This window comes from Chaetodon auriga, chromosome 3, assembly GCF_051107435.1.
Source record: "Chaetodon auriga isolate fChaAug3 chromosome 3, fChaAug3.hap1, whole genome shotgun sequence".
Taxonomy (NCBI): domain Eukaryota; kingdom Metazoa; phylum Chordata; class Actinopteri; order Chaetodontiformes; family Chaetodontidae; genus Chaetodon; species Chaetodon auriga.
The window spans coordinates 20,017,525-20,038,175 of NC_135076.1; the positions used below are offsets into that span (position 1 = coordinate 20,017,525).

At 44.6% G+C, this 20,651-nt stretch overlaps 1 protein-coding gene across 2 annotated transcripts in view; it reads left to right on the forward strand.

The window, feature by feature from the left end:
* Positions 1-430: 430 nt before the first annotated feature.
* Positions 431-20,651, forward strand: part of tle5 (TLE family member 5, transcriptional modulator) — a 40,481-nt gene continuing 20,260 nt past the window's right edge. For both annotated transcript variants that reach the window (XM_076726040.1, XM_076726041.1), the window contains exons 1-2: positions 431-1,366; positions 18,127-18,215. In XM_076726040.1, the coding sequence (XP_076582155.1) occupies positions 1,340-1,366; positions 18,127-18,215 (116 nt within the window). In that variant the 5' untranslated portion in view covers positions 431-1,339. The remainder of the gene's footprint in view (positions 1,367-18,126; positions 18,216-20,651) is intronic.

The following is a 20,651-nucleotide window of genomic DNA, read 5'->3' on the forward strand; positions in this document are numbered from 1 at the left end:
TAATACTGCTAACTAGCAAACTGTGTCACACACACAGAGTCTGCAATTATTTGCTCACTTAAATGTTAACTTTTCTAGAATAGCATGTTGTGGGTTCTCCACATCATTTTTGTAAAAGGTGATCTGATGTATAACATTTATTTTTCAACCATAAACTGTGAAAAGAACCACGGGTTGTGTGTATTACTGCAGATGCTGCAGTTGGGATCCTGTTCGTTGTTGGATGAGAGGCTGGGGTGAAGCTACGACCATCCCTGCCCTGCAAACAGCGCACTGAACCCCCACCAGCACCCCTGTGAGCCTGTGCCGGGACCTGTCCACGTGAGGCGCTCGTTGCTCAGACATCAGCCGGCTGTTGAGGTAGATCTGCGGTGTGTAGATCTGCGCGGCACCGCGGCGCTCACCGCTCGTCTAGCCGCTGTGTTTCTTTGTGGGGCGTACAGTCAGCAGCGCCGCGTCTATCCGCCAGCTTCAGGAATGGACTGACTTTCCAGCTTCACCACCACTGACTAATCCACTGTTTCTCCACCGCTCGTCGGTACAAGGGACAAACGTTAAGAGTTCAACTCAATCTCGTCTTTATTTTTAATTAGAAGTTGATTTTCCGTCCAAACGACAACGCAGAATTGGTGATTTTAATTTTCACTCGCGAGACTTATTTGTAGCCGTTGGACGAAACGAGATTCAACTTAAACGAACCCGCAGACATTTTGTTATTTCTGAGTATCACACCGTTTTTTCCCCTCTTACTTTTTTCACCAGTGTAGCCGCAGCTGGCTGAAGGGAGCGAACTGGAAGCGTAGACGGACCACCACAAGGCAAAGCCAGAGACCATTACCCGCCGCTCGCTAGCTACATCCAAACAGCGCTGTGTGCACGACGTTATTAATTTACATGCGTCGAGCTCGCATCGCTGCCGCTGCCGCGTGTGCGTTAAGGCGGAAAGCTTGCAACAGCGATGGATCATTTTGACTGACAGCTTTTGAAGAATTAGCTAGCTTAGCCAGTGAGGAACCAGCGCTGATGGTGGTTTCCTGTCCACGGACACAGTAAATACGGGGTCGGGACAGGTACAGCTGAATGGTCTTGCATCACCCAGACAAGACGCCGACTCTTTTACCTCGCTGACGACAGAAAAGTGCATTCCTCATATTCAGCTTAATTTTTTTAGGGGGGGTCGCTAGCTAAGTTGCCGTTAGCTAGTCATCCTGCTAACGCTGGACAGCTCCTGTTTAAGGCTGGGCTAGCTTTGGACAAAGGACCAACGCAAGGAAAAACATAAACACAGGGCACTCAGTTGTTCGCGTTTGGGAAGGACAGCAACAAACAAGGAATTGACATGATGTTTCCACAATCAAGACACTCAGTAAGTGCTTTTTTTTATTTGACATTTGTTCAGAAATTAGGCACTTGCTCCACAGTAAGCGCCAAGTGATTTACGCAGGCAGGTTAGTTAGGAGGGTAAATTGTGCGTGCAACTTGTTTTTTTAGCAGCATGTTTTAATTGAAATGGAGATGTTATAAGAAACTGGGGGGATTTTGGACGGTAGTCACACATATCTGGTGTTAAGTTCCGGTAAGTTCTGCAGAAGATGTGTGGTTCTGGAGACGTTCAGAGAAAAGTATGAAGAACAGAGAGAAAGCCTCTTAGACTGGAAACTTTTTCCATATGATGACACTGAAGTCATCCTCCAAATCAAACAAGTCTTAATGAATGCTGTCACACATCACAACCATTTGATTTCTCACACCCTCGTGTCAGTTCAGTGCCCATTGCCTGCCTTCTCCAGCCTGCCAAAACCGAACATTTATCATGTGTAGTCCCGTTAAAACTGACGTGGACGTGTTGTCTGTTCTGTCATCGTGTGTCCACTGAACCATCACAGCTCACCGTGCAGTATTTTGTGCAGGTGGGTGTATTCATGACTGGAAATAGCAAACATCTCGTCTGTTCCCCTAAATCTCAAGTTTCCATGGTAACAGAAACTCAGTCCAGGGCATGCATTCATCAGTGATGAGGGCTCTCAGCCCATTGGTCAAACATGTATGTTAAGGGATGGCTGAATTGTCTTACTTGTCTCACTGCAGAAATATTCAGTTGTGTCAGTACTGCTTTGGAGCTGTGATTCTTTCAGGCATTAAACAGCTGTGTCTCTGGCAGGGACCCAGATTCAGGAAAATAGAGGCCATCACAGTCGGCGTCTTACAGTGACCTAAGAAACCTGCCTGAAACCCAGATTTGGTGGCCTGCCTGTATTTTCTCCTCCTAGCTTTGGTTGCCGTTTCACCCTGCCCTTGCAAGGGCAAATCCAACAAAAAGACACTTGTGTAAGTGCGGCGGCGGTAAACACAACAGCAACAGGACTGTTATGCTGCCAGAGACTGTGCCCTCTGCTTCTCCCTGGCAACGTCTTGTCACCACCAGTGGTTCTTTTACTGCTGAAAGGCAAGGAGTTGTTTGCTGAAGCTAGAACCTGAATGTCTTTTGTGACATGAATGGTTTGCCCTTTGGCAGTCAGTCTGTGTGGCAGCCTGATTGTGCTGCGCTGTGGTGCTGCTGCTGCTGCTGATGTGTGTTCTCAGACGAGCGAGTAGGATGTGAGCATTTGGGAAGCTCCGGTCGCAGCTTGGCTTGTCAGATGACTGAAATCCTGTCTAAGTGGTTTGTCCCACCGAGTTCAGTGTAAGTGTTGTGAAACTGGTGATCTAAAAAGGATGTGTAATTTTTTACAACAGGTCCAGCTGCAAATCAAAAAACCTGCTAACTGGCTGTGTTCTCTGTAGACGTATCCTCGGTCAAATATCTGTCACTCTCCAAATGTCATTTGGGTACAAAAGGACTTCAAATACTTTAATACTTCTCAACAACTCAGCAGTTACCAGTTCATATTAGCAATTTACTTTAAATTCTGACAACGTGACCAGTAGATTCTGTCCGACGTATCTACATGTCTGGGTCCATGTCACAGTTTTTTTTTTTTTACCTTTGTTGTAGAGTGACCGCTGAAGATAGACAGGAGAGAGGATGACATACAGCAAAGGCTTGAATCAAACCTGGGTCCCTGTGAGGCACCTTGGTGCATGCTCTAGCTACCAGGGCGCTGAAATGTTTTGACTGTAGCGTTTCAGTATTTATTTACCGGCTGAATGCAGTGCTAGTCAGGTTCACCTCTTTGCATAATCGCAAATTTTTAATAGTAAAGATAAAATACATTTTTTTGCTGAAGGTCACCTTAACATCATGTAAGATAAGATCATACAGTAATCAACAACGCACCAGAAATAAAATGTCAGTACGTTTCGTAATACAACACACAGTAAATTAACAGCAAGACGTCAATAAACGACAGAGCATAGCTCAGTAAATGGGATAGCAGGTGAACAGCTGGACAAAATCCACGTGGAGGCTTTACAATGTCCTGCAGAAAAAAGTGATGCAACGTTGGAAAAGGAAGTTTAGTCTCAATAAATGTCTGCTACATTATTGTAGCATGGTGGATTTCTCTTTTGATTACAGACGCAAACAGAAATGAAGTGCTGGTTGACACAGTGTTATGTAAATTACTGGAGAGAGCCATAGGTTGCTTATTTATACAATGCTGTCTAACGAGCAAGCTACTGGTAAGCTTGTCAGCGTTGACACACCCACACTAATAAGCGAGAAGTGGTGGCGGAGAAGTCGTGCAATTTGTGCGCTCCCAGCGGGTCTTCACTGGAGGAAACTGGCTGTGTGACTGCAATTTTTGCAGTACAGACTTATTTAGTTTGATGTTCAAATGCTTTCTAAATGGCCATTAAGAATTTTCAGGGAATTACTGGGACAGGGTGTCACGTTAGAGCCATGCTTTCAAACCACCCTCCTTCCTCTGGGTGAAGTGGCAGAGCAGTCACCTCCTGATGGGGTGAGAACTCACTCACCTTTTCCAAGGTGAGAGCAGCTGGGCCAATCCACTCCTGCCTGCCTGTCTGATAGGAGGTTATTTTTCTAATCCACTTGAGTGCCCTTATGCTACTTGATTGGACTATTAAAACCCAACACACAGGATTAAAACTGGGGTTTGGGAATTTAGTGTGTCTCTTCACCACTGCTGCAGCTGCTTCCATCTTAACCTGCTACAACAAGCCATTTCCAAGCCCCCCACAAATACACCTGCCTACTGACCCCCCACCCTCTGCTGTGCCTTTAAGCATACATGTACTGTACACACACACACACACACACACACACACACACACACACACACACGTCCTCCATCTTCAAATCCTCTTTCTCCTCAGCTGCTGCTGTCACAGGGGCCCGAGGATGGAGAGAATCTGTGACACCCATATAGATATGAGTGTCAAAGATAAGGGGCTGGAGGATGAGAGAGTAACAGCACTGCCTCATAATGACAGATGATGGATCTCTCTGACTCGCTCACCACTGAATCTGCTTTCCTTTTATTTTTTTTTGTTCACTCTGGTGTAACATTAGTGTAAAGTCTCACACTGAGAACAAAAGCCTTCCACTTCCACTACGGATGTGGACAATGGTGACATGGCAGAGGATAATCAGCTTTTAGCTCGGGGCTTGGTTTAGAATATATTGTATGATAAGAATATATTGAATAACATGTAAACATATACATTAGGTTCGGTTGCCTCGTAGCTTACTGAAATAATGGTGTGGTCGCTGGGATGGGACCTTTTCAGGACATGGTAAAGATTTGTTATGTTTCCTGCCTTGGTTGACACAGACCAAGGGCAAATTTTGCAGACCGTCTTAGCTCATTATTGTCACTTATGAGATATCCAAACCACTTTTGTATAATTGACGTGGTGTTCCCTTTCTTTGTCAAAAATTTCCCCAGCTTTGGAGGATAAAGCAAGGTCACTTTTAAGACTTAAACAGTGAGTACAGCTGTTTAAAACAAACCAGGCGTGAGTTAAGAGGGAACTGCAAGTTACTTGTGGCAGAGTGGCCAAAGACGTGACATTTCTGCAAGTTTGTGTTCTGCCTGTTCCACAGGTGCTTGATAAATTGAACACAGTGTCCCGTTTGTTACACTTATGGACAATGAGCATTGTCGCCACCCCCTCCGCTGTATTGAGGAGCTCAGCCTTGCCCTCGTGCAGACAGGTGCCGACACAGAGAGCACAGGTAGAGAGGCAAAAGTTGCTTTTGTGCCTCTCGGTCCAACTCATTATGCTTCCTCCTTGCCAGAGGACATCCACATCCTCACCCACTTTCTTCACCAGTAGCTCAGTCAGTGCTGTGTGGGACGAAACGGGCCTGCACTTTGATGTGCAAGCAAAGAACCGCAGACTAACCGGCTGTTGTCAGATTCATTTCTGCTGTGTGATAGGCTGTTTGATCTATCCATATAGATGAAAAATGTGCAAAGCTTATCATCGTTATCGACATAACTTTTATCGCAATCCCCCTATCAAGATTGTTCCATCAGCCAGCCTTACTTTAGCTGTTTCATATGTAGACACAAGAGAAAGATATTCCTGACACGGGCCAGGCCATCGTTTCCACATTTGGATGGATGCTGCTCTCTTTGCAGTTAAATTCATTGCAGGTTCACCGCTGTCTTCCACTGTTCACATTTAGCGGGATTTATTTTCTCACAATGAATAGAGCAAAATAACAATATTGTTATTGTATCTGGAGAACAAAAACGTTGAACAATGATTTTGTTTATTTCAGATTTTTCAGTTGTACCATTTAGAAGCAAAGAAGACCAAGGTTTAACAGGGATTCATGTTGATGCATTTTAATCCAGTGTCACAGGTTATGGGCACAGTTCATTGGTTTAAGAGGAAAAAGCCTCATTTGATAGTGGCACAGTGCCTGACCCAGTTGATGGCGTTTGCCATATTGTTTGGGTGTTGATTAATCCTAATGCAGCTTCAACAAAGCTGGCTGTGGCGTGAAAGTGGAGCAACAGAAAGGCCTGGTGCCAGAGCAGTGCAGAGAGTAGCACAAGTAATATGGAGGCGAAATCTCTCAAGTCCCCTGAGCCCATGCTCGACTGCAGAGATGGCCACAGGTTGTACACACACACAAACACACACACACACACACACACACACACACACACACACTCACACTCACACTCCCTCCTCCTGCTTGTCTCCCTTTATCATGCGTTTCCTCCCAGATCTGATGTAGTGGTGGGAGGGTCGGGGGCAGAGGGTGCACAGGCATTATTAAGCCCACTTGAATTAACAGGACAGCCCCCAGTCTTTCCTCTAAAGCCTCCAGCTGGGGGGAGCTTAATCCCCATGGTCCCCTGTCTCGCCCATTAAACAAACTCCCCCCACCCCTGCTCCGTCGCTCTACTGCACACACACACACACACACACACACGCGCGCACACACACGTGTGTGTGTTTCTGTCTGTGTGAGCAACAAGCATGGCTCTGTGCATGTGCGTGTGTGTGTGTGTGTGTGTGTGTGTGTGTGCGTGCGTGCGTGCAGGCAGGCATGCACGCATGCACACACAAAGCACGAGTGTGGCATAGAACACACGAACATACACTTTAGCTCTCTTCTATGCTGGTAATTATTACTCTAGTACATGCATAGAAATAAAAGGATTTTCCCTTTCACCCAGACAACATCAACAACAAGGACACACACACACACACACACACACACATGCAGACATTCTTACCAGCCTCAAGGGTCTTACCTGCTTTTTGTATCTGGGGAACAAATTGAATGTGGGGCTTGACACATACAGGGCAGCAGATGTCTGGGTCGTTAAGGTTAGGCCAGCTTATTAGCATGACAAACAGAGCCCCGCAGCCCCCCCAAACACCCCCACCCTGCAGGAGGCCCTGCTTTTGAGTGGCCGAGGTGAGGCCATGGGTCACAGGTGATGTTGATTTTTGTGAAGGGCCACAGTGGACGATTGTCAAAATGCTTTGGGGTTGGTTGAAAGGGAGGGGCGTAGACTGGTGCAGCCCCTCTCCTCTCGAACACACACACTGACTTGGACTCAAGTAGGCAGAGAAGATACATGCAGATATTCATTCAAACAATCTTACTGACTATATACCTCTTTTACTTTTCGATATTTTGACTCACGTTTTTTGGCATTTTGTTTTATTTTTCATGCGGTACAGTTAAAGTAATACATTTGGTGTTTGAGTGACAGATACAGTCCAAAAAGGACACATACACTGAATACACTTCTGTTTCTACTTCATTGTCTGCATATGTGTCCTCACGTGTGAAATAACATGGAATTATTGGACTGGTTAAGAGCTCCAAATAGGAATGGGAAATATGAATAAAATTATGTAATCACAGTAGATGCAGTTTTAAGCCTGATTTAGTTCCTTGTTGGGCCAATCAGTTACAGGACTTTATATTCATATTCACAGGGTACAGGCCAGGCAAAGTCAGAATAATACAAGACGGCTTATTGCGTGGTTTTTCATAGTAATCGTGTAAAATAAACCACAAAAAATAACCAAGCTGTTATTTATTTTAGTATGAATTGATATTTTAGGACAGAAACAAGGATCCTCAGTATTGTACACAGTGTCATGCATTTGAACTTGCCATGATTTGTCAAATTAAATAAAAATATTTAATTTTACCCGCTAGGGTTTCCCTCTAAACCTTGACGAAAATAAGATTTACAAGCTGAATTGTATCTGTACCTCTTTGTCTGCTTGGGCCGCTTTGCCTTACACAAAGTACTGCCGCAAAATCACCAGAAAGAACGTGACTGTAAATAAAAACAGATGTCAACTGAGTCGTGCCATGTTTTTGGTTTTGCTCAAGCCTGCAGGAGCGATGTGAATTCACCAATGTGAATATGTTTGTGTGTGTGTGTCTCTGTGGGATTTATGGACGCATGTGCAGGATCTGCATATGTGCAGATTTGTGTGTGTGTCTGTGCATGCACTGAATGAAGTAGTGCATGAAGAGAAAAAAGTAAAATGGTAATGAGTTTGTGCTTGTGTGTGTTAACATGCACGTTCACATACGAGACGTCCAGAGCTCGTGGGGTGGCGTGTATGTGTTTTTGTGTGGGAGTGAAGGTGGGGGGTATGTGGTTTGTAGCGTCTGCATCAGTATTCAGCAGTGGCTCCCTATGAGGAGTGTGTGGGAGGTGGGAGAGAGGGTGGTGGTGGTGGTGGTGGGCAGGGCAACCCTTCCTCAGAGCAGAACGTGCGATGTGCTGGAACAAAGTGGCGCGACGGGGGGCTGCCTGATTGGCCCGGCCAGGCCAGGGCCCCAAGATTTGCCAAAATGTAAGGCACTACATCAGTTCAGACAAGAGAATTAGCTCCTCTATTTTTGTGCCTCAGAGCAGCAAGGCCTGGACTGGAACAATATGTCGCCTCATCTCCACCAAGGTCTTGTTCAGACACCATAAGGATTCACAGCAAGGCAATGAAAACCTCCCTCACTCAGTCTGTTTGTCCAGGAGCCGTCTCCTATGAGACAGGACAGGTTTCTGTCGCATTGTATTCATACATGTTGGCATCCTGCTGTGAGGTCGGCGCCCCACTAGTCCTGAGTGCAACCAGTCCCATCCTTATTAAACATGCTCGATATTTGCCAGAGGACACCCTGTGAATCGTGGCACACAGGCTAATGAAGTTTTCTCTGTGTAAGCAGGTATTCAGACTGAAAATAGGACCGTTTACAAATCACTGGGGTCTGTATTAGTGTGGGTGTGTTTCTACAGGTACCAGTGAACAAACAAAAAATATCCAGGAAGTCCAGATTTGGTAGCAGATTGATTATCAGACACCGAAACACTGCACAGCGGTATACCATGAGACAATTTACAGCTGGAAAGTTACCATGGTGACAGTCACTTTGTAGACAGTGAATGATGGAGAGGGAAACTGTAGAATTACACTGTTCATCTCACAAAGTGTTCTACCAGTAATGTGTACCTGCGTTTACTTGGCCAGTGCAGTGTGTTGATGGATCGAGTGCCATTGCGTTGTTTTAAAACTTGAACCAGGTTCAACTTTTGGTCAGATGATCCTGTGTTTTTCTGGCTCGTGCCATCAGCATTGGTGTTGACACCAGCAGAAGTGTCTCATGCTGAAGGCTTGGGGATGCTTGAAACAAATTTGTTCCTACAGTGCGTTGTCCAACCACGTCTGAAGACAAAAGCATTTATAGTTGTTCCAAATGGCCACTGGTAGGAGGGTTGATAAGCCTGCCATCACAGAGAGGGGGGCGAAACGTGCTAATTGTTTAGATATGGAGCTAACTGTGCACACTTTGTGACTTTTTTTATATCATTCCCAGTGTTGCACTTGTTTGTGTGTGCCTGTGTACTGTCTCACCTGTACCATCCTGGCCAGTTGCTGTGTGAAGGGATCTTACTTGTTGGATTATTGGTGTCAGAGGCATTTGCACCATTTCCAACATAGGAAAATTGGACAGGGAGGGGAGTCAGATGCTGGTTGACCATCCGAGATGCACTGGTTGAAGCATATTAAAGCCTTAACACACAGTGAGCACACTGTCAATGCACCAGTGTCATTGAAATGGAAGAGGAGCCTGGTTTAAGACATAAAGATTCGATTGGGACACATTAGCTGGTACTCAAAATAAAATTATTTGTCTGGAGGGAAAAAATAGCTCTGCATATTAAAACTTTTAACATGTGCACACATCAGAACTTTAGTGCCGGCTCCTCGCTCGAGCAGATGAAACAGAAGTTCCCTGGTGTCAGCCACATGCCGCCAGTCCAGCTTTCTGTTTTCATTGTCCACTTATTTGTTGTGAACTTTGGGACTAATCTTCCCTTCCTCCCTCCCTGTCTTCCCTCTTTTGCTGGCTGTTGTAAGTAATAACCTTGGTTTTTACAAGCAGGCATCAATCATCTGTACAACCGTACTGGGTGTAATCTTAAAGCCCCCCTTCTGCGAGGCTGGCTTTAATCTCAGCCATGGTCTCCAAACCCACAGCCCTGTCGGCCTCACCACTTTCCCCACTCTTGACAAATTGCCCATTTCCCTTGGCTTTGCAATCTCTGCACTATTTTTCCTCTCTCTCTCTCTCTCTCTGTGTGTGTGTGTGTGTGTGTGTGTGTGTGTGTGTGTGTGTGTATGTATGGTGTGTTTTAGTATGCCTGCCCCCAACTTGTGTCTGCTATGCTTGTGTACATGCCAGTGCGTGTGCGTGTGTATGTGCGTTTGCAGATAAAGTCTACCACTTTTTTTGTGCACATTGCAGGGCAGTGTGCCTTAAGTGTCATGTTTGTGTGTGTTTGTACTGCACGCTTGGCTGGCCTTGCACAGGGGGTCAAGATAGTTCTGGAGAGTGGGGAGGGAGGCCGAGCCATGCCAAGCCTATGTTAGCAAGGGCACTTCACTCGAAGTGATAAAAGTAGAATAATCCCCTTTAAAGCGTCTTAACGAGGTCAAATCTGTTGGGCTGCAAGGGGGAGGTGTGTGTGTGTTTGTGTGTGTGTGTTGTGGGGATAACGCTGCAGAAATGGGGGTAAGCCTTGGCTTGGTTCGTGAGAGATAATAATCAAAATCAAATTCCTGGCCCAAACAGGATTAGGCTCTCCCAGCGCTCTAAAGCCCCTGTCCAGAGCGGCTGAAGACACAATCCTATTCCTCAGCCTCTCTCTGTGTCTCTCTCTCTCTCTCTCACACACACACCTACACACACACACACACACACACACACACACACACACAAACACTCAGCAGCTAACTTAGCAAGGCTCGCTTGGCCCAGACAGAGTTGGCCGGGGTGAGCTTGGACGCGGGCCAGTTAGCCCTGTCCCTCTCTCAGATCACTGGGCACATACGCTTTAGTCCAAACACTAATCTGGGATATTTAGATGGAATTGTTTGGTTGGAGCTATTCTTAGATGGAGGATGTGATCCTGTTTGGTGCTGGTGTATTAGCAAAAGGCTTAAGCCTGCAACGTCTGGCTCGGTGATTCATGTCATGATGGATTTTTGCTGAGTGGTTTGCCTACATGTTAAACACATACCCCATGTGTCGTATTCACCAGTACACACAGTGGGACATAATTACCCCCTTCAGTAGGGTGAATGCTTTGTGGAGAAACTTCTATTTTAGAGGAAGTGGGCCAAGAAAATGGGAATATTTTTGGAGAGTCTTGTTGAATTACTCGTAATGTATCACAATAATGCATCCCATCGAAACACCACTTTGTGTACTTGCACTCAGCAGTTTTCACAAAGGCGTTTTTCTAAACTGCACACACACTGCACTCACATCGAGGCCTTAATTTACCCCTGCAATTTCTAATCCCACCACCAAACTCAACTGAAAAAGGCAAATGATTATTTTGCTTTCAACAGAATACTTTCCCATCTTTCCCGTCATTGTGTTATCTTTGAATAATAATGCGTCTGCTCCTATCCTCCGCACTCAAGATGGGCAATTGGAGTCTGTGATGGACAGCGGAGGTGGAGGGCTCAAATGGCATCCTTGGGACTGTTGCTATGGAGCAAACAGACAGCCTGGCATTGAGAAATAGGCCAACTGCTCGTCAGTGTAGATCTTCTGCATTCATTTAAAAGTGGGAGTGAGATAACATCCAGTCATTAGTGAGTGATTACAATGCCAAGGCTCAATCCCTGCCCCCAACGCACACACGCACACATACACATGCATATACCACACGCAAACACACTCCAGCTGAGATGTAAACAGTCAGGCAATGCTCCAGGAAATACAATCCCCAGACTGCCGCTACCCTTAGGCAGGATTTATAGGAGGAGAATGTTTTCCAATGTATCCTGCTGTTATTGTGTGTGTCTGTGTGTATTGTATATGTGTGTGTGCTCTGCTTCTGTGCCTAAATACTCTACTGGATATATGTACTGTATTCATGTATGGTTGGTGTGTCTAATCACTGTAGTGTGGTCTGTGTGTGAAGCCGAGGCCCACCCCCTGTAATCTCCATCCCTTCCCACTGCCTTTGTCAACCGATCTATGGAGCAGAAACAGCCCGAGCCTGATTCTTATTTAAAATAGACATTATGGTTCACAGTAGATTTCACATGGATTGGACCAGATGATGAGGCCAGGAAGGGTGGGTGGGTGTGTGTTGGGGGGGTGATGATGAGTGGGCTTTGGGTTGGTGGGTGGGGGATGGGGGTGGGGCAGCAATTTCCTGAAACGATGAATCCCATTTATTCGCTGAAGACTGTCTCAATTGCCTCACCAGCGCACAAAGCTTTTTAATGCTTTAATTACGTCTCAAAGGAGCAGGGCAGAATCAAATTAGAGATTGTCCTACATTTAGGTGCTGCGCGTGTGTGTTTGTGCGTGTGTGTGTGTGTGTGTGTGTGTGTGTGTGTGTGTGTGTGTGTGTGTACTATGCAAATTTTGCATGTCGGGGAGAGTGTGTGTGTGGGCTGTTGTATCCTTGTGTATGATTCATGGCAGTGAATATTTGTTCCTCTGGCAGCCAAGCATCATACATAGAGGCTTATCACACCCCACACACAGATGCACACACACACAAAATCTGTCGCTCACACACACCTATTCAGTGTATCTTTCTCCGTCACATTCACACAGTATAGGCTATTCCTCTATAACACAAACAAAAGCGTGCACACGCGCCACACACACACACACACACACACACACACACACACACACACACACACACACACCTTAGCCTAGCCTCTCTCTTGCACAAACACATTTCCACTCACAGCGTGTAGGTACCTTTTTTGTCACAGCAGATGGCATGTGTCACAATATTACGGCAGTATTTCATTAACATTATGGGCATCCATCTGTTGTGGGCTCTCAGGCCCCCATAGAGCACCTTGTTTTGGTCACTGACAGAGAGGGAGATAATAAACATTGTTAGCTGTGTATATTGCATGGAGCCAGGAGAGGTCTACGTAGTCTGGTGGTGCAATGGCAAAGGTATCAGGACAGCACTGTGAGAAACATCCTTCAAACTCCTGCACTTCAGGATGTTTTATCCAGGATAAAATCCAGGATTGGTTGTTTGTGATGACCTTAATTGAGAGTTACGGCTAGACTGTACTCAGTAACATATTTTACCTCTTTGCTGAAAAAATATTTCATAAGACTATTCTAACACTTGTGCCACCAGTTGTGTGTGTTACCCATTAGGCAGGATTGATGTGGTGGACCTTTCTCCCAGGTGCAGGGGTTCTGTGTTTGATGTGGTTTTTAATAACAAAACCATGCCCTAAATCGTTCCAGTTACCTTCCCGTCCTGTTAGCAGGGTCATAAGCTAGCGTGTATATTGACATCGCCTCCAGCCAAACTTTCAAATTACTGCCAGCCAGCAGCCAAATGTGGCAACATTTGATCTGGAGTCAGTAAATACAGCGTTTTCACTGAGTTCTGATCTAAGTTAGAAATCTGTGAAACATTTCAAGTAGAAGGTGAAGTGTGACCGTTATGTTGTGGCCCCCAGGCAACCAGATGTAGACCGCTGCCAACCACTTCCTTTAGTCTGGTCGCCCCTGTTGGCAACCATTCCCACATTAAAAAATCCCCTGTATCCAGTGCCCTTAGTGTAGAATCATCAGCCTGAGAGCGTTGCTGTCACTATGATTTACTCTAAACCGAAAGTGTAGACTAAAACTGAATGGTAGAGAAAGACCAAATGACAACTGATGAGCATTAATAATCCACGAGACAGATGTATCAATAGCAAATAAGATTAACCACAGTAAACAACATTTAGAAACCTCATCAAGAGTGTGGAGTCAAAGTAGGACTGATGAGCAGCAGGTACACAATGGGCATCATGTCTCTGAAAGTGAATAAAGCAATTCAGGCTCCTGAAAAAACATAGTGTACTCCATTCTCAAAAACAAAGACAACTTTTCAGTTTTTGTTTGTTCACTGCATCTCCATATCAAAACTCTAAGCCAGCTCTGATTTGACACAATCTGGATAGGCTTGCAGAAGTGGAATATTCTGCTTTACCCTACTAGCACAAATACAAAATCTGAATTTAAGTTACTTAAATTGAGACACTTGTTTTTACTGAAATCCATCTTATGCCGACTGTTCACGCATATACTTCTCTATCATCATCCCAGTTATGTATTAAAATATAGGAACCTTTCTGTCTTGTTGGGTCCTGCTTAATGTTCTGGTTTCTCCAACTCATCCCCACGATTAAGAGCTCTGTCGCCAACTGACTATAACAAGGAGTTCATACTTTTATAATATCAGTGAAAAGATCGCCACCAGACAAAGCCATCAATGCAGTAAGTTTACAAATGCTTCTGACTTTTGATAAAATTTTCTTGATCAGCTAAATCTAATACTTTAGTTTGTAACCTGCAAAGCCAGTGAGATTCCATGGTCAGATATCATTGTCCTTGTAAGTATGTCAGCATGCTGATATTGGCATTTAAATGAAAGACCCACGGTTCCTAAGAAGGTACCTATCGGAGCTGCCGCCACATCTGAAATTGCTAACATGGTGAACTTGACCTATGCAGTGTTTGGGAATTTAGTCTGATTAAGTCATAGCACTAAGAGATAAAAAACATGTCCCTTTTGGCTTTTGTTTGTTTGTTTTGTGACGTTCTGGCTTTCAAAAAGTTCTTGCCTTCCTTGTCTTGCTTTCTATTCCCTTGTCTTTGTCATTTTCTGTCTTCTCTGTCTCCCTCTGTATTCCCTGTGGAACTTGATGCCCTACCTGGGGCTGTTGACTGAGTGAAACTTTGGTATTTTAAACGTTTGCATACTGTGCTACACAGGGAGGAAATCAGATCTAGGGCAACAACTCTACCCTCAGGCACAGGGGGTAACCTGTAGGCAGACACACACACACACACACACACACACACACACGCACAGTGTTCAGAAACCCTGTCAGTGCAGGGAACAGTTATTGCAGTGTGAGTTGCATGGCTGCCTGTAGCTAAGTGCCTTGTGTTGACACAGGCTCTGTGTGGCACAGGCCCATATAGCCAAGCTGCTGTTTGTTTGGTCCATGCCATACTGGCTGGAGAGATAATGGAAAAGGTTATTCTGGTTTAGAGTCAGAGCCTCTGTCTCCAAGCAGTGGCTTGGTGTGTGTGGACAGGGGGTGTCCGTGTGTGGCGACAGCATGATAATGTCAGCACTTCTCATGACATTTGAAAGTGTAATTGCTGGGGTTATTGTGCTCTTCACTGTTACGCAGGACTGCTTTTTTTTTTTTTTTTCTTTGAATGACCTCCTCACTGTCTGTCTTTCCCTTCCAACGTAAAACTTCTAGATTTTCCTGTTTTGTGTCTGTTTAATAGTTTTTTGTGTGCGCATAATCTGAAATGCTTAATTTAATGTCCAAACTGAATACCATTCGTGGACTTGTCTTTACCCTGGGCGGCTTTAGTAAGAATTCAACTCCAACCTTTTACTGTGTTAGAGCCAAACACTGCCTGCTGAGCCACAAACCAAAGAATAATTCAGCCTTTGAAGCAAGCAGGCCTCTTCCTACAACCTGAAGCAATCCTGTTGCTTAGCATATTTTCTGGCCGTGGTTCTGTGAATGCAAAGCAGCCTATTTGTAGTTAAAAATGAAGCTGAGTGACATGCCATGGGGAGCGGGCTACAAAGCGTCAGGTCATTCCCAACAGTGGCGGGCTAGCTTCCCGTAAGTGCTGCAATCAGATTTCTGATGGTTTTTATGCCTGCTCAATCGTAGTGGGAAAATGTCGATTTTTTTTTTCTTCCCCCACCTGACCCATTATGCAGCCTGCTGAGAAATAATGAGATTTTGTCCCTATTTGGGTTTGATGCTTGCTGTGCTATAACACACAACCAGGCCATCCACCGCTGCCTGGGGAATGTAGTGTGGGCAGAATTACAATAAGGGCTAATAGCAGCATCCAGGCTAGGTGAAAGAGTGATGATGTGGCTTGCTGTATGACGCCCAAACAAAGCCTTTTTGCCATCATATAGGTGCCTTTTGGTGCAGTCTTGTCCAAAGTGCCTTTCAGTGAACATTTATAGTATGGCAGGCCAAATTCTGAAATGAACACCAACCCCGGGTAGGCTGTTGGTAGATTACACAGGACAGTGTTTTCAGGTAAGACCATGTATGGGGCTTTTCCACCACATGGTACAGCTCAGCTTGACTTTACTCTAATTTAGTCTTTTTCCACTGTGGATAGCACCTGGCAGCGGGTATTTTTTTTTTGGCCTCAGTTGAGGTTCCGAGCGAGCTGAGTCGGTGATGTGAAAACACTGAAGACCACAGATTGGTCAGAGGGAATTGTCACTTGTGTGACACAGGACCACAGAACAAGCTGCACAAACCCAACATTTTTAAATAGCCAAGCTACCAGAAACAGCAACTGTAAGATTTTTTTACCCACTGCTCTCAGATAAGCGAGCTGAGTGGATTCTAAAAGGTGACGCACACCGTCCTTTAATATCCTCTGTTTTAAGGGGAGCGTAGTTCCTCTGTGTGCATAGTGAATGTGCGGTTGAGGAAGTGAGACAGAGAGCAGCGGAGGGTGATGGTGAATGCGAGCAGTGCAGAGGAAAAGGTTAGCAATGAAGCACTGTCTGTTTAGCACTGAATGTACTATATAGGCTACTGTTTGTTAGTGAATAATATAATCGACAGTATCATAATAATAATAATAATAATATCATTGCAAAAGAGAACTTGCTCGAAATGGCCTACCCTTTTTAAATAAATAAAAGACTAAAGGCCACAGCTTCTCAAGAACAAAGTAAAGCTCCTGTGCTGTTTCCCAACTGCTGGAAAAATGAAGGACACGCAGTTAGGTCTGAATTCGTCTGCTACTAGCCTGGCAGTTGCTGCTCACTGCTGTGAGTGTGCTAGCTGCTGAATGGGAGTCTGTGTGCTCGCAGGCAGTGTGTAATGGAAGAAAACACCAAACATTATCATAATGAACATAAACAACGAATATGGCTATTGTTAGAACTCACTCTGAAGTACTAGCCATCAAGCTAGCACGTTAGTATTGGGAAATTTTGGCTGCACTTTCTCAACTGTTCCTGTATGACTAGCTTGCTATAGCTGTAGCAATGCATCTGCCTAGCCTTGTGGAAGACCTGCAACAGCTACAAATACCGTATTTTTTATTTCTGTATTTATTTTCTGTCAGCATTTGATTTATTGATTGCTTATAAAATACTTAACCTACCCACCTGCTTGTCCAATTTCAATCAGCAACACCACCAGCAACTCCTGAAATATCTCAAACTCGAATTTGGTCACGTTTGGTCGTGTTAAATTTAGTTCCAGGAAGTCAAGTTAACAGTTGGGTGTGATTTTTCAAAGTGGCATGGAAAAGGATGACATCAGTGCGGGGATTTAAGAGACTTTTTAAATGGAGCAAAATTTTTTCAACACCTTAAATGACTCGACATAGTCTCAACCAGGTTCCCTATAATAATATTTATAAATGTGTGTTACCATCATTATTTATACTTGCAAGATTTATTCCAGCATGACTAAGTAGGTTTGCATATTGTCACCCAAATTGAATGTTGGAATAACAATAAGGGCCGAATAATACACATTAGATTATAAGTTGGACTCAGTCATGTGTCATCAATCAATACGCTGTTATGGCTCACGGCATATGCTATTGTTCATAAGAGGCCACGGGTAATAACTCTTAAGGTTGCTTCAGCTCTGTAAAGACACTGCCGGAGCCAGACCAAGGACAGAAACAGTCTGGGTTATGTCTATAGAAGGTTAAATAGGGGTGTGTGTCAATATCCATTTATGGCTAATTGTGGCTGTGTGTGGGTTAGGCTTGTGTGCAGGCGCATAATTTCACAATGATTGAGATATAAAACAGAACAGCGCATACTCAGGGGTTCAGAAATCTGGCAGAAACAGTGGGTATGAATATTTCTGCTTTTGTGAATACACAGTTTTAGTCTTGAATCTACACTGGGTTTTATGCATTTGGCCCCTTGTGTGTGGAAACATACTTGGCAACCAATTTCTTAGTAATGTCGTACCCATCGGACTGCATCAAACTGAAAACTTCTTGATTTCATGTTCATGTTTTTAATTATTTCTCTCACTCTGCTCTTTCTCTGTCGTTCACCCCTTCTCATCTTTCTTACTCTTTCCACTCCTTTCTTACCTTGTCTTCTCTTGTGCTTCTCTCTTTGGCAGGCTTCATCGCAGCAGCTGAAATTCACAACTTCTGATTCCTGTGACAGGATCAAGGATGAGTTCCAGTTCCTCCAAGCACAATATCACAGGTGCAAACACAGAAACACATGCACACAGGCACACAGGCGCACAAACACACACAAATACAAAGAGGAAACAGTTACATACCCCAGCCTGATAAGTGCTGCTCTTTGTAATGAGGAGTATATCTCCAGGCTATACATGTCTCACTTAGCGCTTTTCTTTATTGAACATATTTGTAACAGTAGCTAGTAGCTACAATGTTAAACTGTAGAATTGTGCTGCAGTGTGGCTGCAAGAACCTGCCATATAACTTCATTTCACATACAGTTGTCACATACCCTTGGAGGTCTTTAGATTTCAAATACTTTCCTTGAAAGTTCTCTGGAAATAAATATATAATTTGACATTAATTAGACAGACAAAGTTCAATTAGTACCCTTCTAATTAAGAAATTCCTATTAGATTATAAGCTACTGACTGTAATTTTTGGTGAGTGCTCAGCACCTCAGATGAACATGCAAAAATGTGCAGTTTGTCTACAGGCAAGCACAAAATTCAACATGTTTGAAGAATACATTTTCTCATAATAAATAAATAATGAATAAATCTTTCAAGGAAATCAGAAGTTTAACTAAATACCTTAAATAACAGTCAGAGTTGAGTCCCCATTTCCCCTATTTGTAAACCAAACTGCTTTTGATCCAAAAAAAACTCGAAGAAATGATTTGGATATTATTAGGCCAACTATAAAATAAGGCTGTGCAGAGAAACATGGCTTTAACTTGGGGGACACTTCTGTAGTCAACTGTGATATAGTGAAGATGTCTGCCTTTGTTTCACTGTTCCTCAACTCTACCACCACACTGCACACTGAGGAAACATCCTTTATTGACTCATACCTAAATCAATCTCGTTTACCCAAGGCTATTGATCTCCCTTTTCTGCTTAAATACCGCTACAGTGCCAGAAGTCTGAGGCACTTCCAAAGTGCCTGGTTCGACCTCAACTGATCCGTTTGATAGCAGTTATAAAGAGAGGGGACGCCACGGGGTCTGCATCTCAGCGAGAGATCCTCTCTTTGTGAGAGTGGAGTCTTTTGAAGCCCGCCTTCCTTCCTGAGGAGGTTGGTTTGTTCCTCTGTACCTGTTCTCCCAGAACCTTCCAGAGGCTTGCCTTTGCCGGTTTCAGAGACAGGCGAAGGCAGATGAAAGCATGGCAAATTGTGTGCAAAATCCTGATCGCTCTTGTTTGCGGAGGATTCTGAAGCAGCAATAACACCCCGCGTGTCTTTTTCCTTGCCTTTGGTTTTTGTAATTCCCACAACGGCGAACAACACCGTTTAACCCTCTTCAGAGAGCCAGGGCGCAGTTGAAAGAATACCTTTTTTGTCTGAGCGTACAGAACATGCATACAGTGCCTATTGACTCAGGAGGGGGGCTGAGATGGGGTGGGGTGCTTGGGAGCCACAGATGAGGCTTTGTAGCGCTCTGCTGCTGTGCTGTGCTTGTCTGTTGCTGAAGCCTTTAAAAGGCAAATGTACCGCAGGCGTTCCCCTGGGTATAGTAGCAAGCATTGTAGCTGTCGCTGTCTTCCTATTTCCACCCCCCACCTCTCCTCCCCTCCCCTCGTTCACATGCATAAATAGATCAGGGAATACATAAATCAAAATAAAGATGACAGCAGGAGCGATTTAGAGACGGAAGAATCGGCAATAAAACTCCATCAAAGTGTCGTTTGAGAGCAGCGGTGCAGGCCCGGGGGCTGCTGAGCACCAATCAGAGGAGGCACAAAGCCAATCCCAGGTAGGCTGGCAGCAGGGAGGCCTGTCGTCATGACAACCCACCACACGGCCTACGCATGTACGCAGGGATAGCAGGAAGGGTTTTATGTAGGAGGAAAGGGGAGCGTTTTGGATAAGTGGAGGCTGCTCTTGCACACACAGGAATAGGTGGCAAAATAAACCTGCCCATGACCCCCGACAAAGAAACCCCCCAAGACCGTTGATCAGGTTGGATATCTGTTGCGTGCCGTTGCATAAACAACCATGATGATCCTGTTCAGTGGCCTGTCTGTGTTTACGTACAGCAGAACATGTCCTCACCTTGATAATGTGTTGGACATTAGGGTCAAGTCTCTGTTACTTGCACATTTTCATCAAACTAGTTGAGTTGTGGCTGCAGATCTAGATGGAAATGCAGTGTCAATTGAAAAAGGTGTTAGCCTTTAGATGCTAGCCAGGGTGAACTAATTAGTGTTGTTGCGTTCCAGTGAAATCCTTGCCGTGGAATACTGTTTTCTTTAGATTCTTCATACGTGAAGCGTTAGGTGTTTCTTTGGAAATGTCATGCCTGCAAAGGGAAGTCCATGTTTTCAGAAGCAACAAGAACAGTTTGATTAAAAACAGAGAGAAACAGGCTGTGAGCATCAACGGTAGACTATGATATGTAAATATGTCCCAGTACTACTCATATTCCCTTATTGACGAGTCATCTCTGGCCAAC